Consider the following 22,708-nt stretch of genomic DNA (forward strand, 5'->3'; position numbering starts at 1 on the left):
CCAGGGTAGAGCCCACCAGAGGCGGGTCAGCCGAGCAGCAAGACATTCAGGGCTTTGGAGAGGACCTGGCAGTCATGCGCTCCTGGTAGCCTGAGTTAGTAGCTCTAGTCGTAGAGAAGTCCACAGAGGGCCCTCTGAAGGTTCAGAGAGTGACTACCCAAGATTACAAAGAATTTAAGATGAAAACCATCTGTCGATGTGCTTTTGGTTGTTTCCTACAACAAAGCCTGTACATAACCTCATTGTCAAAATATGCTGTGGTTTCTGAGATGCATTATTTTCAGTTTCCCTTCCTCTTAATCCATTTCACAAGATGTTTAAGCTGTCTTCAAGTGCTTTATGGTTTATAAATCACCAAAAGCGATTCAACCTTATGTGTTGATGTGTTTTAATCGAAGAAGCTTTATGATGGCCAAGAGCCAAGTTTTATGGCATCTTTGTTTTCACTGAAGAAGAAGAAAGGCATCTATTAAGTACAATAAAGCTTTAAAGACGTTGTCAAATAGTTGGTTCTAGCAGCTTATGTCTTTATTCATTCGAGAGACTGATTTGGGAATTTGTAATCCTTACTGATCACAAGTCCTTTGGAAAGAATGCATATACTGTGTATTTACAACTATACTTAAAGTCAGACCTTTGGCATTTCATACATACATAGTTATCTCCCAACGAATGCTCTAAGATTTGAACCCACGCACACTATTTTCCAAAGGGCACGGACACCTCTGTAGATAATCAGTCTCATGAAATAAAGCCAAGCGACTGGGTTTCAAATGTTGAACTCCTGTGACTTTAGACCCAGTTGGAAGTATGTGCGTCTTCAGTATGTCTTGGTCCTTTCTGTTGCTGCCTTTGAGTAGGAAAGTTGGCGTTCAAGACTGAAGCCTTCTGAGCGTTGAGGTCTGTAAACCTCGGTTTCTCCTCTCCCTTCCTCCTCCCTGCAATGTAAAGGAATCCATATAATTGTCATCCCTGCCCGATAACTGTAAATAAATAAATGTTCCTGGGGTCCTCCTGCAGAGTTTACTATCAAAACCATCTAATGTTGACAGATCAAGTTGGCAGATAATTACAGATACACCATATTAGTTAGCAAAGCAGTCTGAAAGAACCATTGCATGAGACAATGTTACTTTGGACACAGAACTTTGCAATGCAGATAAAAATATTTGTTTGAGTCCGCTCAGGCTGCTGCATAAGGAAACATCAAAAACCGGGTGACGTGAACAACACACACTTATTTCTCACAGTTCTGAAGGACAGAAATCCTGGCTCAGAGTACCAGCACTGTCTGGTTCTGGGGAGGGCCCTCTTCCGAGCTGCGGGCTGTTGACCTCTCTTTGTATCCTCACACGGGCACGGTGGGAACACAGCAAGCTAGGTCTCTGCTGTCTTCTTATAAGGCACTGACCCCATTCCTGAGGGCCCCACCGTCATGACCTGATCACTTCCCAAAGGCCCACCTCCTGAAACCATCACACTGGGGGGTTAGGATTTCAGCATCTGAATTTGGGAGGGAACAGTCAGTCCATAGCAATATTTAAGCAGGTAAATTATCATCAAAGGGAAAGAGCCTCACTTTGTATAAAGGCAGATCACTTTAATTTTTTCCGTGTGTAAATGCACTATGTCCATCAGTGGTATAGATGTTTTTCACTATTTCCACACGGAACCCTGCAACAGGCTCAACGGCGAAGAGAGAGTGGCACCTAGGCAACGACCCATCGGGAGCCAACTCTCAGTCTACACAGAAGGGGGCGCTGGGTGATACAGAAGCCATCGGTTAAGGAGTTGACTGTTTTCATTTCACTAACTCTGGTACATTGTAATGTCATAGACGCAGACCCTGAGCATCTCTTACCCTATTTCTAGACACGCCAGTACTTGTTATGGGTAGAAGTGCAATTCTTCTCAGTATTTCGAGATTGTGTGTATATTTCATAATCACAAGAGAGTTATGGGAGAATCAGAGCCTCGTGTCCTCTTCCTTGCCGGTCTTCTCCCAATAGTATCTATCCAGGAACAGAAAGGAGAGGCTCAAGTGCAAATGGAGTCACAGAGAGATAAGAAAAGATGACTCAGTGCATTATACAAAGTCCACTGTTCCAATTTCTTTGTCACTGTGACTCTCCTCTCTGATACGGACCATCCCGGTCTTAAGAGAATTGGAAAACACCCTTCTAGTGAGCCATTTATTGGAAAATCTAGGCAGCCAACCTTCTCCTGGGTAAGTTAGGCAGTCCCATTTTGCAAAGAAGGGCTAGACCGTCTCTTTGAACACCTGACTATAGGTCACATGATTGTCTGTGGCCAGGGCATTTTTCAGACACTGCCAGAAGTACGGGTGAGCCTGTGGGTTTGTTGGCCACTCAAGGACAGAGCTCTTACAGAGCCTTTTCCGGAGCTGGAGGAACTTGGATTTCTGAAGGGGCTTCTCAAGGAATATCAAGATAATGACGTCCAATTTTTCATCCATGAGCCTCTGATGGGACAAGTAAAATGCTATCTTAAAGTTCTCAGTCTTTGCGTACTTGTTTGTCATCACAAACACCGTCTTTTTGCTAAGCTGTATGCTCTGGGAAAGGTTTTCCAAAACTGGCTGCCCTGGTAACCAATCCCTTTCCTCAAGACATAAATTAAAATGTTTCTCTCTCGGGTCTTCCAACTTGGCCACCAGCTCATCCAAAACCCACTCTGTCACTGCGGGATCTTTACTGTCATACACAACAAAAGCATCATAGCAAGAATCCAGGGATGTCAGACGCCGATACCCCTTTATTTTGGCCTTACAGAAATGGTAACTATACCACACATCCCAGAAGTAGAGGTGGTTTGCCGTTGTAATCACCATTACAGAAAGAGCCACCGACAGGGAAAGTGAGAACAGAATCAGATTAGTCAGATCTAACTCACAGGTATACAGATCCAGAGAGACTACACTCTGGCCCTTGTGTGCTCCTGGCCCCACACAAGTCACATCCGTGGCCAAGTAAGGAATGATCACCTCTGTATGGTTAACCCACCAGACAAACCACACAGCATCACAGGTGCACAGAAACTGATTGTGATGCAAAAGTAACATCTCCAGATTGTTGAGGACATTTTCTGGAAAGCTAGTCTTTTGGATAATCTGGATTTTATTTGAGCTGAGGTCCAGATACCGCAACTGGAAAGCATCTTGTAGAAAATACTTTGTCAGATGCCTGATTTGATTATACTTAAGAATCAGTTTCTTGAGGCTTCTGGAACAGTTGTATAATCTGTCAGGGACAGTCTTCAGCTTGTTGTAGCTGAGGTCTAAAGTTTCTAGACTCTTCAGATACTGGAGTCTTTCCCAGGTGAAGGATGTGAGCCCATTTTTGACCAAGGAGAGAGTCTTTAGATTTGGAGGCATGCCATCAAAAACTTCAGAAGGCAAGAAAGTCAGGGAATTTTCAGAGATGTCTAATTCCTCTAGGTTCAGCAGATTCTTGAAGAATTTTAAGTATCTGTTATCACCATCTCTCCATAAAACATCCAAATGATTTCCTCTGAATTCCAGAATTCTAAGAGACTCACTCTCCATGGTCCTGCTGGTGGAGGTAGCGATGTCATTGTAGTTCATCATCAGTTTCTTCAGAACTTTTAGGTTCTTGGTAAAGTTTAACATGTGAGTAATTCCTTCTGATTGAAAGTAATGGCTGTTACTGCTAATATCTAGAACTTCCAGGTTGCGTAGCTCCTCAAATGCTGTTGAGTAGAGTAAATCAAGCCGGTTGTTCGAGAAGTCCAAGTATTTCAAGTCCACTAAAGGCTGGAATTCACTGCCATTGAGAGTTTGGCCAATGGTATTTCCTGACAAATTTAGGCATTTGAGGAAAGAAAGATGCCGAAAATCAGAGGACTTGATAAAAAATATATTGTTTCTACTTAGGTCCAAGGTCTGCCCGTACCTGTAACAATCTTTATTAAAAGGCAAAAAAGAAGGAGTCTCTTTGTTTTTGAACCTGCAACTCCTTGCGTACTCGTCGTATCTGAAATAATGTAATGTTTCGAGGACCTGAGGTGCATGACCTTCTACAGAAGTTCTGGTGCTAGAGCAGAAGCCAACTTCGCTTGAATCTCCTGAGGGTGATATTTTATTCATTGAAAGATCTATGACTTTCAATGTTTTGAATTGTTCAAATAGGCTGAGGTCTGCAATTTTTATGAAGTTAGTGCCAAGATCAAGAACTTCAAGATTGGAAAGGCTCTGTAATGGGGATAGATTATGGCTGCTCAGCTCCTTAAAAACGTATCCTTTGATCCGCAACACTTTCAGATTTTTCAGTGAAGAAAATGCATTTGACAGATTCAGAGCTGCACGATAGACTTGAAGTTCATAATTGAAAGACAGATCCAACTGGACAAGGTCGTGAAGAAGATACAAAAATTTGGCATCCCCAATTTCTCTGGCCAAGAAGTTTTGGGAAAGATCTAGCTCCTTCAGTTTTTTAACGTTTTTAAACCATCTTTGGGGCACATGCTGAAGAGAGTTACTGTGCAGACGTAACACTTGTAATTCTGTCAGTGCATCGAAAGCCGATGGGTGGATCTGTAGGGGAGAATTATTTTCACAGGGCGTACAAGGAAATGGAACATTGTAACAACGAGGGCAATTTCCACTTAGGTCAAGAAGTTGCAGTTGATGGAGGTTATTAAAGTCCTCTTCTTGGATTTTTGCAATGGCGTTGTTATAAAGATAGAGTTCTATTAAAGTAGATGGCAAAGTAGTAGGGACATATGTGATATTGTTATCTTTTAGGGAGAGCAATTTTAGATTTTTCAGACTTAGGAAAGCATCTTTTTCGATGAAAAACGAAATGTTACAAGGGTTGCGAAAATAGCAGTTTTGGCCCAAGTAGAGCTTTTCTATATTGGTCAGTTCTGTTAGGTTATTTTTCATGATAGAAAAGATACTGTTGGCCTCAAGGCTCAGCAGCTGCAGGTTGGGAGGAAGACCCTCAGGTATTTCTAGAAGCTGGTTTCCATCCAGATAAAGGGATTTCAAATAAGTGAGTCTACTAAAGCTTCTGGGTTTAATCTGTGGCCTCCTGGTGCACAGATGGTCTTTGGGCCCTAGTCGAACAGGTATACAGTTGCATCTGAAATCGATCTCGACCAAATAGTCCAGCTGGTGGAAGGAGGCTGGAGAGATGCTGGGTATGTGGTTAATGGTGAGGGTGAGGTTGGTGGCATTGGTGGGAATACCTCCAGGGATTTCTGTCAAATGCTTGTCGGTGCAGTCCACGATCACATGGGCCTTTGGAGCATCCAGACTGACATCACAGGGCAGAGTTTTAGGAAACCATCTAGCTCCAAGGAGTTTGGAAATTAGGATTATGTTTAAAAAGATAAGGAACTGTCTCTTCAATGTCCACATTGGAAACACCTGAAAGCATAAGAAAGACCAAATCATCATCATTCAAAGTCATTCTAGAACATACCAAGAATCAGATTTGAAATTTCCCATCTGCTGCCTCTCTTTTGCTACAGTTTAAAGTAAACAACCCAGGGGCGCCTGGGTGGCTCAGTTGGTTAAGCAACTGCCTTCAGCTCAGGTCATGATCCTGGAGTCCCAGGATCGAGTCCCCGCATCGGGCTCCCTGCTCAGCAGGGAGTCTGCTTCTCCCTCTGGCCCTCCTCCCTCTCATGCTCTCTGTCTCTCATTCTCTCTCTCTCAAATAAATAAATAAAATCTTTAAAAAAAAAATAAAGTAAACAACCCAGGTCTTATTCTCAATTGCCTAAACGGCATCTCCCCACCCCCCATGACTGTACTTGCCCTACTACGGAGGTTCATAATAATCGAGTTACACATTTAGCTTTTAGCATGTTAGCTTTTCGATTCCATAGCTTTGAAGGTGGTAGAAGCAGCATTTTCCTATTCACTGTTATTTAAAATAGTACAATGAAGGAGCTATCAACTAGCTGCCAAAGTCTGAAATTTGTGGATGAAGGAATATTAAAACAAAAATATACTGGGAAGAATGACACATTAAGACTTTAGTGCAGGGCACCCGGGCGGCTCAGTCAGTTGAGCGTCAGCCTTCAGCTCAGGTCGTGATCCCAGGGTCCTGGGATGGAGCTCCACATCAGGCTCCGTCTTCAGCGGAGAGCCTGCTTCTCCCTCTACCTCTGCCCCTCCCCCTGCTTGTGCACTCTCTCTCTCTCAAATAAATAAAATCTTAAAAAAAAAAAAAAGACTTTAGTGCAGTTACTGTTTGCTTGCTAATAAACCTGCTCTGGTACATATTACAAGAGGCTTTCACAATATTCAAGACTCTTAATATTCTTTTTTTTTAAAGATTTTTTAAAAAATTTATTGAGAGGGAGAATGATAGAGAGAGAGCATGAGAGGGGGGAGAGTCAGAGGGAGAAGGAGACTCCCTGCTGAGCAGGGAGCCCGATGTGGGACTCGATGTGGGGACTCGATCCCGGGACTCCACGATCATGACCTGAGCCGAAGGCAGTCGCTTGAACAACTGAGCCACCCAGGCGCCCCGATCCTCTTAATATTCTAAGTAGAAAAATTAAGAGATCCATTATCCCCATTTTATAGTTGAAGACCTAGCTCAGCAATAGTAGCGGATTTGCCCCAGGACACTCAACTCCCATTTTGGCGCTGCCGTTCTATGAGCTTGTTTTCCTCTTGGATTGTTTTTGGAAATCCAAGATGATTTGGGGATGAACATCTCCCCTACACATTGGCTTTACATTACGTAAATTTGGAAAGGAGAGAGCAGAGAGTCAGGGCATTGCCTCAGTGAGTCCTGATTGATCAACGACGATACTTATGGGAATGAAAGGAAGGGGGACTTAGTAATACTTATGCTAAGACTATAGGCAGAAAACCAAGACTCTCTCAGGCAAACTGGGACATATGGAAACCTACCCATAATGGTGGTTCTTGGGCAACCAGGTTTAGCATGAGAGACAAGGGGACCCTGGGGAGAAAGACCTTAAAAGGTGGTATGCTAGTCACCATATTAACTTGAACTGGCCCTGCCTTAGAGGGTGGTTTAACCAGGGACTTGCCCTCAAGTTTCAGGATTTCTATCAATATTTTACTCCAGAACACTGGTTTCAGTTTAACTGGTGTTAACCCATGGAATGATCTAGCCTGTGTCTCTACAACAGGCTTCTAAATCAATTAATGTTTTTGTCATCCCAATTGACTGAATCAGCCAATTGTGTTGATATCTAATAAACCAAATGCCTACTTTCCTTAATTCCTCTAATAAATAAATAAGCAAATTTTCCCTCAGCTTTTTTTTCCTCTAATGCAAGATGTTTCAGAAGGATCTCGAGAGCTTCTTCATACATCTTTATGTGCCTAAAGTTTGTTGAGGTTAGAAGTGCAACACTGTCTTTTTTTTTTTTTTCTCTTTCACCACCTTGTCTTCTCCTCATCATCAAAACCATTCACTGAGTCCAGTTGACATTCTTCATTGACCTTCTTGACATCCTCCTTGCTTCGCCATTTTAGCTGACACAATTTCAGCTGAGATGATCCCACCCTTGGTCCACTGTAAAACCTCATCCTTGTCCTCAGGCTCTCACTCTTCGAATCCACCCTAACCATTAAACTTCCCAAACATTAATCGGATGACATTACTCTAAAGTCTTTAAAATGATTTTTTTCCTTCTTTTTTACAGAATGAGCCCTAACTTTTTATCATGGCATCCAAAGTCTTCCATACTTTGTCCCCTATCTACTTGTCCAGGCTTCCCTGATACACTGCCCCTACCAGTTTCTCTAGTCACTAACCCAAGCCCAGTTTGTAGCTCCCTTACTTGCAAATCCTTTCACCTGGACTACTCTTTTCTGCCATTTCCACCCAGCAGAATTCTAGTCATCCTTTAAGGCTTTACCTCCCAATCTAGAGCATTCAGATCCCTGGGAAGATATGGCACTAGGCCAGGGTGTACAGGAGGCCCTTAGATAAATATGGCTTGTCTCCCTTGAGCATGAACTTTACTCAAGGATTTAGGAGAAAAAGGGGCGCCGGGGTGGCTCAGTTGGTTAGGCGTCTGCCTTTGGCTCAGGTCATGGTCCCAGGGTCCTGGGATCGGGCCCCGCATCGGGCTCCCTGCTCAGCGGGAAGCGTGTTTGTCCCTCTCCCACTCCCCCTGCTTGTGTTCCCTCTCTCGCTGTGTCTCTCTCTGTCAAATAAATTAATTAAAAAAAAAAAAAGATTTAAGAGAAATGTTCATCACTCAGGGAAGAGGGGTTGAGCCAAGATGGAAAAAGGAGGGAAGTAGAGTGAGCTATTTTTATGGTCCCTGATTATAGGATCCCAGACCCTGGACCCCATCTCCAGCTATGCTTTTGTCAGAAGACATGATGGGTTCATGAACCCCAGTATCAGAAGGTAATAAGTAATGCTGCTAAGGGCGTTACTGTGGACCTGGGAGGTGTGCTGTATTCCAAAGGGGGCCAAAATAAATAAAGGACAAATTGTGAACCAGGTGCCCTCTTCTGATCCCACTCCCACTAACCTTGATGAGCTCCTGGGAAGAACTGGGAGGATCCCTGAATTAGCGGAGGTAAAAACACGAAGTGACAGCAATCACCACACCGAGTTTCCAGAATATACCTAGTTTAAGTATTTCTATGATGGGGGGAAGTAGATGCTCTAAGATGAAGGCAGTTCAATTATAGAAAAAATAACAGCGGTGTGTTAGTAAATGTTTAACAACCGGCTGTCCTCCCCCAACCCACATCTCTGATTCGCGAAGTCCTGTAGGAGCTGGGTCCAGCAAACCCTGCCCGTTAACACACCTGCGACAATGACTGTGAAATTTTTAGCCTCTGCATATGGACATAGTATGAACTAGAAGGAAAAATTAATCAGAAAGTCTTTTCTTTCTCCCTCATTTCTAACCTTTGTCTGGCACCTGTCCACCTTCCCCCTTGTCTACTAGCACCTTCTTCCTGCCATTAGCCATTAGGTCTTACCTGGACTACCGCAAGAGACTCCTAACTGGTCCACCCAATTCTCCTTCTCCTCTACAATTCATTCATCAAATGGCATGAGAATAGTCTTTATAAACATGAATCACACCAACTGCAATGACTCCCTATTACACTTTGAATCTTTATTATTGCTTATATCATGCATGTTCTGACTCAAGCCTAGCTCCATGACCTTGAACCATCCTTCTCCTACTCTGACCACATGCCAGACATCTGGCCTGTTTTCTGTTCTGCATTTGAGCCAGTCTTAGCACTTGCTGTTCCCTCTTCCTGAAATTATCTTTCTCCTCCTCTTCCTGTAGCCAGGTCATTCTCATCCCTTAGGTGTCTGCACAAATAACACATATTCGGACAGACCTTCTCTGGCCAACTCATCCAATACCCTCCCATGTAATACTAGTGATAGTGACAGTAGCATTTGTTAACTTAGGTATCACTTACTATATTCTGAGCATCATTTGCAGTGTTTAAATATATTAACTCATTTAATCCTCTTAATAACCACATGTGAGTGGTACTACAGATCCTCAATCCTTACCCAAAACCTTTGGGGCTAGATGTGTTTTGGAACTAAGAATTTTTCAGATCTTAGAAGGTAATATGATATATGTATCCACATATTATATAATATCCTTACTGAGGCCCAGGGCACCATCCCATAATCAAACACACAAAAATTTGTGCAGTGAAACAAAGAACTCTCCACACTAAGTGAGGAGAGAAGGGAGAGAGGGACATCAAGAAAAGCAAGCAAGCACGCACGCAAGCACCCAAGCAAGAAAAGAACTAGCTTGTTCAGTTCAGATCAAGATTCACCTCCTCGGGCGCCTGGGTGGCTCAGTTGGTTAAGCGACTGCCTTCGGCTCAGGTCATGATCCTGGAGTCCCGGGATCGAGTCCCGCGTCGGGCTCCCTGCTCGGCGGGGAGTCTGCTTCTCCCTCTGGCCCTCCCCCCTCTCATGTGCTCTCTCTCATTCTCTCTGTCTCAAATAAATAAATAAAATCTTAAAAAAAAAAAAAAGATTCACCCCCTCTGAAAGACAAAGCTTTCAGGTTGGGGATTTTGGAACTGTGGACCTCTATTATTAATTTCCATTTTACAGATGAGTCCACTGAGGTACAGAGAGGTATATGTACTCTGTACTAGATCACCCTGCTTTATTTCCTTCATGGCCCTTAGCACCATCAGAAATTATCTTGCCAGTAGTTTATGTGCTTATGACTTGTGTGCTTATTTGTTTAATGTCTATCCTGCATGAGAAGATAAGCTCTGAGAGAGCCCGGCTTTGTGTGTCCTTGTGTAAAACAATGCCTGGCAGTTAATTCGTGTTGCATTATGTTTGCTAAATACATGAATAGAAGAATGAATGCGTGCATGAATGAAATAAAGCAAAATACTTCCAACAAATTTCTCCTTGGAGTAGATTGCTTTAGGCCACAGCCCCGGACTTGCCGAGAGATAACATTCTGTCTCGTCTATTTGCCCGAGGATTCCTTGGGGAGAAAGGTTTCAGGAGCTCTTGTTTTCTACTGCCCAGTTCGAACCCGTCTTCTTCAAGACACTCTCTGGGATCAACCCAGACAGAAGTAGTCACTCCCTCTTCTCATCTTCTACTGCCCTGATTATACATGAGGTTGTGAAACACCACTCCGGACTGAGGGTTGGAAGAAATGGCTCCCAGTCCTGGCTTGGTACCCCACTACCCATGTCCCCTTGTGAAGCAGCCACTGTGCTCAACAGAAGAGCCCCCTCCAAGAGAATGGCAGACATGGAAACAACAATACAAGACACACCAAGGACCCAGACAACTGCCCAGGACCAAGACAGTGGACCTGGACCAGAAAATTCCCCAACAATTCCTTAGCGAGGAATTGCACCGAAAACTGGTGAGAAAAAATTTATTAAAAAATGTAACAGAATTCCACTGACATATTCATTCTTTCATTTGACAAATATTTATTGAATACCTACTAGGGGCAGTAAACACACAGCCTCTGCCCTTAAAGAGTTCAAAACACAGCAGAGGAGAGAAAAAAATATGGATTTAAACTAAAAACGTGGAAAGACCATTAGTTCTTTCCAGACAAGATGCTGACGCTTGTGTATGTGGAGCTTAATTGTATGTTGTTCTTATTCCACATGGTATTTTCTGACATTTGTTATTTTTATCATCCTCATCGAAGCTAGAGATTGTTAAATATCTCCCCATATCTTTGTCCCCTTTCTTTCATCTCATAGTGATAGAGCCTCCATTAATAGTTGGACATGCACCACTCTGAAAAAGAGTCTATATCCCAGACTCCCTTGCAGCTAAGCATGGCCTCGTGACTAAGTTAACGCCAATGTGATGTGAGAGGAAGCGAGATGTGCAATTTCTGGGATATGTCCTTAAATGGTGGGGCTGTTCCCCTTCTTCCTGTCTACTTCCATCCAGCTTCTTGTAATATGGGTGTGGTAGCCACCTATCTTGAATTTTGCAAATGAGGAAAATGTGCTAGGGATGATGAAGCAACAAGGTAGATGAGCCAGAGCACCCAGATCCTTGCACGATCTCATAGAGCAGAGTATAAATAATGGCTCAGAACTGCTGACCTCTAGGAGTTTATGAGAAATCATAAAGTTGTTATACTAAGCCAGGGTTAATTGGACTTTCTTTTTTTTTTTTTTAAGATTTTTTATTTATTTATATGAGAGAGAGCACATGAGAGGGGGGAGGGTCAGAGGGAGAAGCAGACTCCCTGCCGAGCAGGGAGCCCGATGTGGGACTCGATCCCGGGACTCCAGGATCATGACTTGAGCCGAAGGCAGTCGCTTAACCAACTGAGCCACCCAGGCGCCCTGGACTTTCTATTGTACAAATGCAAACCTACTTTTAGCCAGTGTAGAATTTAGAACTTGGAAGTAAATTGCTGCTCGTGAGAGAACCAAAAATATGTGACGTTGATGTTATTAGGCCATGGGCAAGACAGATTCAGACATCGGAGGCTGGAAAGCTAGCAACCCATGTCACACCATAGCAAAACACCTGATACAACTATCACCTACGCCATCTTGGAAGGCAGAACACGCATCAACTGTGACTTTTGTTTTGTTTTCCCAGTTTTATGGAGATACAATTAACATATAACATCGTATTGGTTTAAGGTGTTCAACCTAATGATTTGATAAACGCATACATGGTAAAATGATCACAAATCTAGTTAACAGCCATCACCTCACATTGTTACAACTGTTTTTGTTGCAGTGAGAACTTTTAAGATCTACTCCCTTAGCAACCTTCAAATACACAATACTGTTAACTAGTCACCATGCTGCACAGGACAGCCTCAGAATGCCAACTGTGACTTGTGACTTTACTCTTAGGGTAAATGGTTTGGCAAGACTGGGAACGACGATGTCTGTTGAGGGCTTCTGACTGTTTTTAGCAGTATTAGGAGAGGCATGAGCCGTGGCTTAAGTCAGCCATCTGCAAGCAGGGATGGAAGGAAGTGCAGCTCTACCAAGTGAGGTTTTGTCTGCCTGCAGCCAGAACTCTAAAGTTGATTAAGATTTCCTTAATCTGGGGCCTTGCAGGGCTGAAAAAGCCTCCTGCTTTACCCCAAAGGAAAGCAGATGAATGGACAGAGTCAATAGCAGCCTTAAGAGAACATAAGTGTGTGCTCACATGCATTTTTCAAGCATTTTCCATTAAGTATTTTCCAGCAGACAATGGAAGCCAGTCTAGCGCAAAGAATCTGATTAGGAATGCTGCCTTGCCTTGACTCATACAGCCTCTGGGGAGTTGATTACATTGAGACTGAGGAACATTGACAGAATACAGAATCTTTACACTTAAAATGGTCTGGAGCTGCTCTAATATGATAGCCACCTGTCACATGTGGCTATTTAAATTTAAATTAATTAAAATTAAATGCAATTTTAAAATTTGGTTTCTCAGTTACACTAACCATACCTCAGGTGCTCAAGAGCCACAGTAGGCACTAGGCTAGTGTCCGAGCATGCAGATACATTGCAGAAAGTTCTATTAGAGAACACTGGTCTAGACCAAGGGATGGCAAACTTTTTCTGTGAAGAGCTAGAGAGTAAATATTTTAGGCAAAATTGAGACTATTATGTGGGTATGTAAATTACCATTTAGAATGTAACTCATTAAAGTTGTAAAAACCATCCTTAGCTCATGAACCATATAAACACAGGTGGCTAGACAGATTTGGCCCACAGGCAGTAGTTTGCAAACCCCTGGTCTAGACAAAATCTTAGGCTGTATTAAACTTGTGCATAGAATTAACTCTAAGCAAATTCAACCTAAGACTGCCAAGATGAGAAGAAATTATATTGCCTACAAAGCCTGTAAGTCTGTTCACATGTCGTCAGTTTCAACCAACAGCCTTTAGCAAATGATTTCATCATCACTGTGATTCTAAGAAATACGTTTGTTTGCAATGAGGTGAGTGAAATGCAGAGCCTACAGAACCGGACCAAGGTAAGACTCAAGCAATCCAGACACAGAGCTTGCACTCTTGGCTGCTCTGTTATACCACCTTTCTAGAAGGCTCCATGTCAACACACCATTCCTCCCTCTGGGTGGTGAACGACCTTAGGTCCAGAACCTTGCTTGCCTTTACACGCACTCTATCATTACGATGCCTGCCACAGAGTGAGCATGAGATCAATATCTGCTGAATAAATCAAGGCTTTGAACTTTCTTAAAATCCCATGGAAGACACATATTGAATGATCATAAATAGTAAAGTATTCCAAAGGTCAGATTGTTGGCAAGGAAGTGGGGAGACACCAGGAGGGCTTGGGACCTCTAAAAGGAAGGGGTAAAGTGGGAAAAGTGCCACAGAAGGAAAGGGGACAGTGTCAGAGGAAGGCCATGGGAAGTGAAACTGCAGAAGGTCCCCTACTTGATCCTTTGTCTCTCCTGGGAACAGGCACACCCTATGCTCCATAGTTGAGCCCCAGCCCAGCTGGCCCTTGTGATGCTCTATGGCAGGCGGCAGGTCTCCTGCCGCTGCACCAGGAGCCTGGAACTCAGAGGTACCAGCGAGTTCGCATTCTACAATTGGTGCCAAAGGGAAAGATAACTGCAACGAAAAGTTGGGTTCTTCTTCTTTTTTTTTTTAAGATTTTATTTATTTGACAGAGAGAGACACAGTGAGAGAGGGAACACTAGCAGGGGGAGTGGGAGAGGGAGAAGCAGGCTTCCCGCGGAGCAGGGAGCCGGATGCGGGGCTCGATCCCAGGACCCTGGGATCATGACCTGAGCCGAAGGCAGACGCTTAACGACTGAGCCACCCAAGTGCCCCGAGAGGTTGGGTTCTGATCAAGCAAAGGAGGAAAGAAAAATGGACTCAATGAACAAAACCTTTCTAAATTTTTTAAAGAGAAATAATACCTTTTGAGGCTTCCAAATTTAAAAGATATTCTCGAGAAGATGACTGAAAAATATGAAGTTTTGGGGCACCTGCGTGGCTCAGTCGGTCGAGTGTCTGACACTTGGTTTCGGCTCAGGTCATGATCTCAGGGTCGTGAGATCGAGCCCCGCATCGGGCTCCACATTCAACGCGGAGTCTGCTGGAGATTCTCTCCCTCTCCTTCCCCCTCTGCTCCTCCCCCTGCTCGTTCTCTCTCTCGCTCTCTCTAAAATAAATAAATAAATAAAGTCTTAGAAAGATGTGAAGTTTTCTTTTATTCCTTAAGTGTGGAAATGTCCCCTTTCAGACCACTGGGAACTACCTGCTTCGGACTAAAGTGGGGACCTTAGCTTCAACTAATGGTAATGTAAGAGTTCACCTGATGCCAAAGGGGTGCCTGGCTGGCTCAGTCGGTAGAGCATCTAATTCTTGATCTTGGGGTTGAGGTTGAGACCCATGTTGGGTGTAGGGATTACTTAAAATATATGAATAAATAAAAGTCTTTAGAAAGAGTTCACTCGGTGTTGAGCCAGACCTATTTTTTCATCTGATACAAAGAATCCACATTATTTTGTTTTGCTTGTTTTGGCAACAACTGCCTAAAGACACGCACCCTTCAGTAATTTGATTTGTAAAGTGACAGAAGACACCATGACATGAGCTCAGCTTTGGCTGTGAATCACAGCTAATTACACAGGCAAGTACACTGGGTAAACTTGGAGGCTCAATTAGCGAGCTAAATATGGTTAAAAGGGGAATGTTTGACTGTGTACGCACAGGTGTTCTCCTCTCTCAGTAAATCACCTTTTTGTTAAAATGGAAAATGTAGAATTCACATTGAGCAGTCATCAGTCATTTTTGTTTTTTCATAACGGCTGCCTTTTATCACATGCTTATGACATGTCAGATGCTAAAGAAGACACAGTATTGATATTACTGAGCCCTGACAGTGAAACTGAAAGGACATATAAATATTCCCATTTCACTGATGAAGAGGTAGCGATCAGAGAGGCAACTGAACTAAGAGCCCAACTCCATGCTGACCAATCCTCTTCAAGTTACCTCATATAGTTATAGCAAATGCACTTGGCATGTTTGCCTATGTCTTGGTTTATTTCCATTTCAGTTCAAGGAATCTGAGCATTGTAATGTTTCCATATTGTGCCATTTAGAGCTTTTCTTAAAGATTTTATTTATTAGAGAGAGAGAGAATGAGCAGGGTAGAGGGGCAGAGGGAGGGAGAAAGAGAGAGAGAGAGAGAGAGAGAAGTAGACTCCCTGCTGAGCAGGGAGCCCCACAGGGAGCTTGATCCCAGGATCCTGAGATCATGATCTGAGCCAAAGGCAGCCGCTTAACCAACTGAGCCACCCAGGCGCCCCTAGACTTTTTTTTTTTAAAGATTGATTGATTGATTGATTTGAGAGAGTGCAAGAACATGTGATATCCTCTATTCCTTGAGTTGTTTTTTTTTTTCATAAAGCCATGTGTTGCTTTTATCTTAAAAACATTTTAAACATTACAGAGCAAGTAATAAAACCTTAGCATAACAATGTGGAAGGAAATGGTGAAAAATGAACATTTCAACAAGTACTGATTGATAACCTGCTACATGCCAGGTACCACTTCTAAGTGTTGGGTCATATCAGTGAACCAAACAGAAGAGATTCCTCCTGTTCCTAAAGCTTATGTTCTCTAAATAATAAACTGAAAAATATAGAACTGTAATAATCATATCGATGTCAGGTGATAAGGGTTAGAAAGAAAACGCAGGGCAGAGTGAAGGGGGTCAGGCATGTGAGGCGGGCTTGTGACCATAAATGGGGTGGTTTGGGTGGACATCACTGAGAAGTAGACATTTGAGCAAAGATCTCAAGGGAAGGAGGAAGTTGACCATGCAGCTCTATCCAGGGGAAAAGCATTCCAGGCAGAGGGACAAGACTCATGCAAAGGAGGAAAACATGCTGGAATATTCGCAAAGATGTTAACAAGACTGGTGTGCCTGGAACAAGGGGAGGAGAAGGACAGGAGATGAAGTCAAAGCGGGGGGCCCCCAGCCCTGCATCACACATGCCGGGCCCTGCCAACCATTCCAAGGAAGGATGGTGGTTTTTACTGAGTGGAATGCTAAAGAGTGACACGGCCTGACCTACATTTTAGAAGACTCATGCTGGTTGCTGTGTTGAGAAGAGACAATGAGGGGCAAAGGTGGAAGGACAGAGGCCAGTCAAGAGGCCATTGCAGGATTTCAAGCAACAGACCCAGCTGGCGAGGGTGCAGGTGACGAGAACTTGCCAGATGCTGGATATATTTTGAAGGTGAAGCCAAATAAAATAGGACTTGAAAGTTCTTGGAAGAACGAGGGATTGGAAACAGCAGACAGGGGCACCTGGGTGGCTTAGTCGTTAAGCGTCTGCCTTCGGCTCAGGTCATGGTCCCAGGGTCCTGGGATCGAGCCCCGCGTCGGGCTCCCTGCTCGGCGGCAAGCCTGCTTCTCCCTGTCCCTCTCCCCCTGCTTGTGTTCCCTCTTTCGCTGTGTCTCTCTGTGTCAAATAAATAAACAAAATCTTTAAAAAAAAAAAAAAAGGAAAGAAAGAAACAGCAAACATTTCTGGGAAATTTCCTACAAAGGGGAACAAAGACACTGGCAGGCGTTCACAGGGCCAGTAGGGTCAAAAGATTTTATTTTAGGAGGAGAGAAAGAACAGCATGTTATAATGCTGGTGAGAACGGGAAAAAAAAAAAAAAACCTACCAAAAAGCATTCATGATGATGATGAGGATGAGGATGACGATGACAATGACAATGTAAAGGACAGAAAATGGAATGTGGAGCCCGAGCAGGAGAGCAGGGAGGAGACCTAGTGCACCAGCAGGGAGACCGGCTCAGCTAGGAGCAGAAAAATCCCATGCTTAGTGTTAAGAGTCCGCACATTTGATGACACATCTCCCATCCTCCTTGGATCCCAGGCAGGCCTTTGTGAGTGTTTCCACGGAGAGCAGCACCACAAGTAAGCAGGCCTCCCGCCGAGCAGGGAGCCCGATGCAGGACTCGATCCCAGGACCCCGGGATCATGACCTGAGCCGAAGGCAGACGCTGAACGACTGAGCCACCCAGGCGCCCCGCGCTCGTTCTCTCTTGAGCTCTCTGTCTCCCCGCTTTCTTTAGAGCCCTGAGCCACCAGCCTCGGTAGAGGCCTGGCCACGCTAGAGCCGCAGGGCGCCGGAGACACCCGAGCAGCCCCGGCTTGGCCGAGCTCCCGGCCCCACCACACCCGTGAGGGCGGCAGTTTTCAGCGGAGCCCAGCCCCAGGGAACTGACTGCCAGGGCCTGAGACACCGAGCACCAGAGCCGCCTCCCGGAGCCCAGCTGAGCCTCGAACCCAGGACACGTAAGAGCATAGGATTGCTGTTGTTGTAAGCCCAGGCACTCCGGGGCCACCTGTGAGGCGTGCAGGCACGGCGTGTGGGCACAGAAGGCCGGGGAGGCGCACAAGGAGAAGGGGGCCCGTGGGGGTCCTCGGCCCGTGGCTGCAGCGTGCTCAGGGGAGCAGGAAGTGAGGAGAGGGCAGGGGTGGAAGAGAGGGGAGAAGGGGGAGAGGGCCCTCCTGGAGGGGGCCACACGAGGAAATCTGTGATTACCGGTGACAACAAGGAACACCACCCCCCCAAGCCCCTCACCTTTCTGTAGGTAATTTGCCTTCCCCTTGGGCTCTTTCTCGCACAGGCTCTGCAGAGCTACACTCTGCTTCGATTTCGGTCCTCTCAGCCACATCCCTCACGGAGGGAAATGCATCTTGAGATGGGGATGCTGGTGGCCTAGGAACAATGACCACCATGCTCACCGCCATTCCTTTACCCAGCCAACGGGTCAGGAGGCCAACAGACGGGGCGCCCCCTGGGGCTACCGTGTGCCAGGCTTCAGGGGGTGACAGCTCCGGGCAAGATCACACAGCACACAAAAAGCCAAGTCCCGAGCTGAAAAGGGTATTGGAGTATGTATTTCTGGTGGCGGGCCCCGCTTCAGGCAAGCTTGGGAAGCAAGGGGTCTCACCTCACGGTGGGGATCCCGCGAATGGCTGGGCTGGGCTGCACCAGAGGTGAGGCCCAGCTGGAAAGGAATCACAAAGGGCCACGGAAGAGGCTAGGAGTCGGGGAGCAATTGCCGGAAACCCGTGAATTTGGATTTGCTCACCTTTTGCCACGTTGATATTGAAACTGTGCCCCATGGGGTTAATGAGGTTGAAACTACCAGAAAGCTGAAAGCTTGTTTTTCAGCCAACCCTTTTCCCCTCAAGGTCAACCGATGTGGTTCCAGCCTGTAGGCATGTAGTACTTAGGCCGTTGGCTAAGTACCGCGCAGCCTGAAGCCCACCTTGACGGTGGACGACAAAGCTCCCGTTTCTGAATATTCATCTTAACCATAAATAAAAGGAACCCAGTCACATCTGCTCAGGGGCTTTGGAAGTGACTCCCCAAGGTCTCCTTATTTGCTTCAAATAAACTTTCCTGTGCGGGACCACCCCACTTGATGTGCTCTCTATCTGGAACTCTCTGAGGGAACTCCCATCAACTCAGCAGGACACCAAATTGTTTGATAATGAGGTAGGGATGTGGACATCACCCTAGGGGCTAACCAAGCCCTGGGAATAAGGAAGTCACTTAACCTTGGTGAATCACTTTACCTCAAGAGCCTCTGATTTCCTTCTTTTTCTATTTGCTTTATAGACTGAGACTCCACTTGGAATTTCCCTAATAAATTTATGACAAAATAGCACCCCCTTTTTTTTTGCAAATTCAGAAGATTTCTAATTATAGGCTAATCTCTGTAAAGTGTAATTACCACAAATGTCAAAGTCTCATTATATAACCAAAAAAAAAAAAAGTATAAGGATACAACCGACTTACTCTAAAAATAGAGACTTTTCATCATTTATTTCCTACCATTTTAGCCCAACAGACCTAGTTTTCAAAATAAAAGAATGAAATGATATAAAGTAGTCGTTCTATAAATTAGCAACTCGACAGCTATTACACATCACAACAGGCACCAAAGAGCAGAAGATATTAAATCTCATTTGACCTTGGGCGCCTGGGTGGCTCAGTCGGTTAAGGGACTGCTTTCAGCTCAGGTCATGATCCTGGAGTCCCTGGATCGAGTCCCGCATCGGGCTCCCTGCTCAGCGGGGAGTCTGCTTCTCCTTCTGACCCTCCCCCCTGTCACGTGCTCTCTCTCTCTCTCTCTCTCTCTCTCAAATAAATAAATAAAATCTTTAAAAAAAAAAAATCTCATTTGACCTTACACCCTGTCTGCTTGCTTCCCATAAACCACCACCATTGGCACACGTTCCTGTAAGGGGCCAGTTAGTAAATATTTTCTGTTTTGCAGGCCATCTAGGCTCTATCACAACTACTCAACCAGCGAGGAGATTGCCATGCAGTGCAAAGGCGGTTAGAGACAATATCTAAACAAATAAAACTATTTGTGGGCACTGAAATTTGGATTTAACGTAACTGGGATGGGTCATGAAATAGTATTCTTCCTCTGACTTTTTCTTTTTTTTGTTTTAAGATTTTATTTATTTGAGAGAGAGAACACGCAGGGGAGGGAGGGGCAGAGGGAGAGGGAGAAGCAGACTCCCCGCTGAGCAGGGAGCCCGACTCGGGGCTCGATGCCAGGACCCCGGGATCATCACCTGAGCCGAAGGCAGACGCTTAACGGACTGAGCCACCCGGGCGCCCTCTTCCTCTGACTTTTTCAATCACTTAAAAACATAAAAACTTTTTAGCTTGTAGGCTGTGCAAACATAGGCGGCAAGTGGGGTATGGGCCGTGGCCACAACATGCCGCTCAGCCCTCAGCTTTGGCAAGCTTCTGAGATAGAAGGGATCTGCTCTTGGCGTGCAAAGACACTGGTTGGTTCATCTGTAATGATGGTTTTTAATTTTAGCACAATCTTTCAAATGTTTAAATGATCAGGTTTGATCCATTTAGTAAATAAATTTCTCATTACCTCCTTGCTTGGCCACAGAGAAATCTGCTATAGTTAAGAGCAGAATAATGGTTTTGCTTTTAAAACCGCTTAGCCACGGTTACACATTGGCATGTTGCTTTCAAATACTGATCTCCGCATTTCTGTGTCTATTTCGCATAGTGAGAAGCATTCTAGTCTTAGCTAGGGCTCTGTCGATGGAAAGATTTCATTTTATTTTATTTTTTAAAGATTTATTTATTTTAGAAAGAGAAAGAGAGCAAGCACGAGCCGGAGGAGCAGGGAGGAGCAGAGGGAGAGAGAGAGAATCTCAAGCAGACTTCGGGCTGAGCGGGGAGCCTGACACAGGGCTTGATCTCATGACCCTGAGATCATGACCTGAGTCGAAATCAAGAGTCAGACACTCAGCCGACTGAGCCACCCAGGTGTCCCAGAACAATTCTTATTCTGCCACATTAGAGCTCTCTGACTTTGGTGAATCACTTTACCTCATGAGAATTTTCATTTCTCAACTGTAAAATGGTTAGAATGCATTTTGCGAAACTATTAAGAAAAATAGGTAACACGTGTTCATGTAAACCATCCTCCCAGATTAACCAACACCGAGTAAGCATCTAGCATGTGCACATTAAAAACACCAGGAATATATGATACTTATCAATTTCTAGCTTGCTGTTTTCACTTACCACTATATTATAAGTACTTATGTGTCTCAGTGTTCTTTTAAAAAACATGATTTGAGGAGTGCCTGGGTGGCTCGGTTGGTTGAGCGTCCGACTCTTGGTTTTCGTTCAGGTCATGATCTCAGGGTCCTAAGATTGAGCACCACGTCGGGCTCTGCACTCAGTCTGCTTGAGACTCTTTCCCTCTCCCTCCCCTCTGCTCCTCCCACTGCCCCCCCCCTCCGCTTGCACACACTCTCTAAAATAAATATTTAAAAATTAATTAATTAATTAAAACATGATTTGATGGTTGTATAACATATCGTTTAATGGAGGACCACAATTAAGTAATCCCTCCCCAACATTCGACATGAGATACTCTCTTTGCCATGCCGAATAGACAACCTTCATAGATAATTTGCCACATCCTTGATCATGTCTTAAGAGAGCTTCTAGAAGTGGAGTTTCCATATCAAAGGAGAGGACATATAACTATTAATACAGTCGAATAATTTCCCTGTGCTTCCTGGCCTCTTGTATCTCTTCTTTTGAAAATTGTTTCCAAGTCTTTTCTTATAAAAGATCTACCAAGTGCTCCTTTTCTCGTCAGGAGTAAGGTATCACAGGTTCCGAGTGTCTCCGGGGCGACAGTGTGTGTCGGGCTTGGTCTAGGTGCAGAGAGCAGAGGGGCTCGAGCACGGCTCCCGGAGTCAGGCCGCCCAGCCAAGACCACTCAGACTCCTTAATCTCCTGCAGCCCCAGCTCCCTCATCTGGGCTTCACGAGGCTGCTTTGGAAACTGCAACAGAACCCTAGACATCAAGCCCTTAGCATGACGCCTGACCGGTCTTTATTATTACCAGTGCCCTCATTCCATCCCTTAAGGGGCAAAGGCAGATGTGGGCATGGGTTTGCATAAAAATAGACATCTGAGTTTCTAGGAAATGAAACTATAAGCAGTTGTTTCCTTTGTAACACAGTCCCCCCGGGGTTAACTCCTCATTAGACCTCAGGCACAAAATGAGCCATGGTGCCCACATTCAGATCTAGAAATCAGGATGGGTTCCCACTGAATGTACTCCATCATGGCTCATTTGGGTGACAAAATAATTTCAGAAAAAGGCCACTGATATCTTTTTCTGACTAATTTTCGGCATCCCTAACAGCTCACACTGCTCGCAAAGAACCTGAACACCTATTCTGTGACTTGAGCCTCATGGTGGCCCTGGAAAGCACCTGGAGAGGTATTAGAATGTTCTGCCTCGACAGAGAAGGTAAGGCCGTGTACTCAGGCTCCTCGCAGTCACTAGGCCTTGACCCTTGGCTTTAAGTATCGGTCTTCTCAGTTTTAGCATAGGTCTGGTTAGGTCAGTTTCTCCAGACTCCCTCACCATTGATCTCTGATCATCCTTGATATCTGCTCAAATCCCTCAGCCCCTCCCATCCTCCAGGTGATAGCTGATCTCCTTGGCCTGCTTGCAGCGAGAATCCTGTCAAGTCGGTTTATCCAGAAGCCACCCCCACCCCTGATGTTTCACCTTAGTCATTTTCCATCCACCGACCCCCACCCTGCTCCTTGGCTATAAATCCCCACGAGTCCCTTCCGTGCAGGCAACAGAACCCAGTACTCTACCGAGGCTT

The 22,708-nt window shown here is 44.9% G+C and overlaps 1 protein-coding gene across 1 annotated transcript in view; it reads right to left on the reverse strand.

Moving 5' to 3' along the window:
- Positions 1-430: 430 nt before the first annotated feature.
- TLR7 (toll like receptor 7) overlaps positions 431-22,708 on the reverse strand; it is a 23,540-nt gene continuing 1,262 nt past the window's right edge. The window contains exon 3 of the mRNA XM_006733443.3: positions 431-5,410. Coding sequence (XP_006733506.1) covers positions 2,261-5,410 — 3,150 coding nt within the window. The 3' untranslated portion in view covers positions 431-2,260. The remainder of the gene's footprint in view (positions 5,411-22,708) is intronic.

Source organism: Leptonychotes weddellii, chromosome X (assembly GCF_054177405.1).
Source record: "Leptonychotes weddellii isolate Sample4059 chromosome X, ASM5417740v2, whole genome shotgun sequence".
In the NCBI taxonomy this organism is placed as follows: Eukaryota; Metazoa; Chordata; class Mammalia; order Carnivora; family Phocidae; genus Leptonychotes; species Leptonychotes weddellii.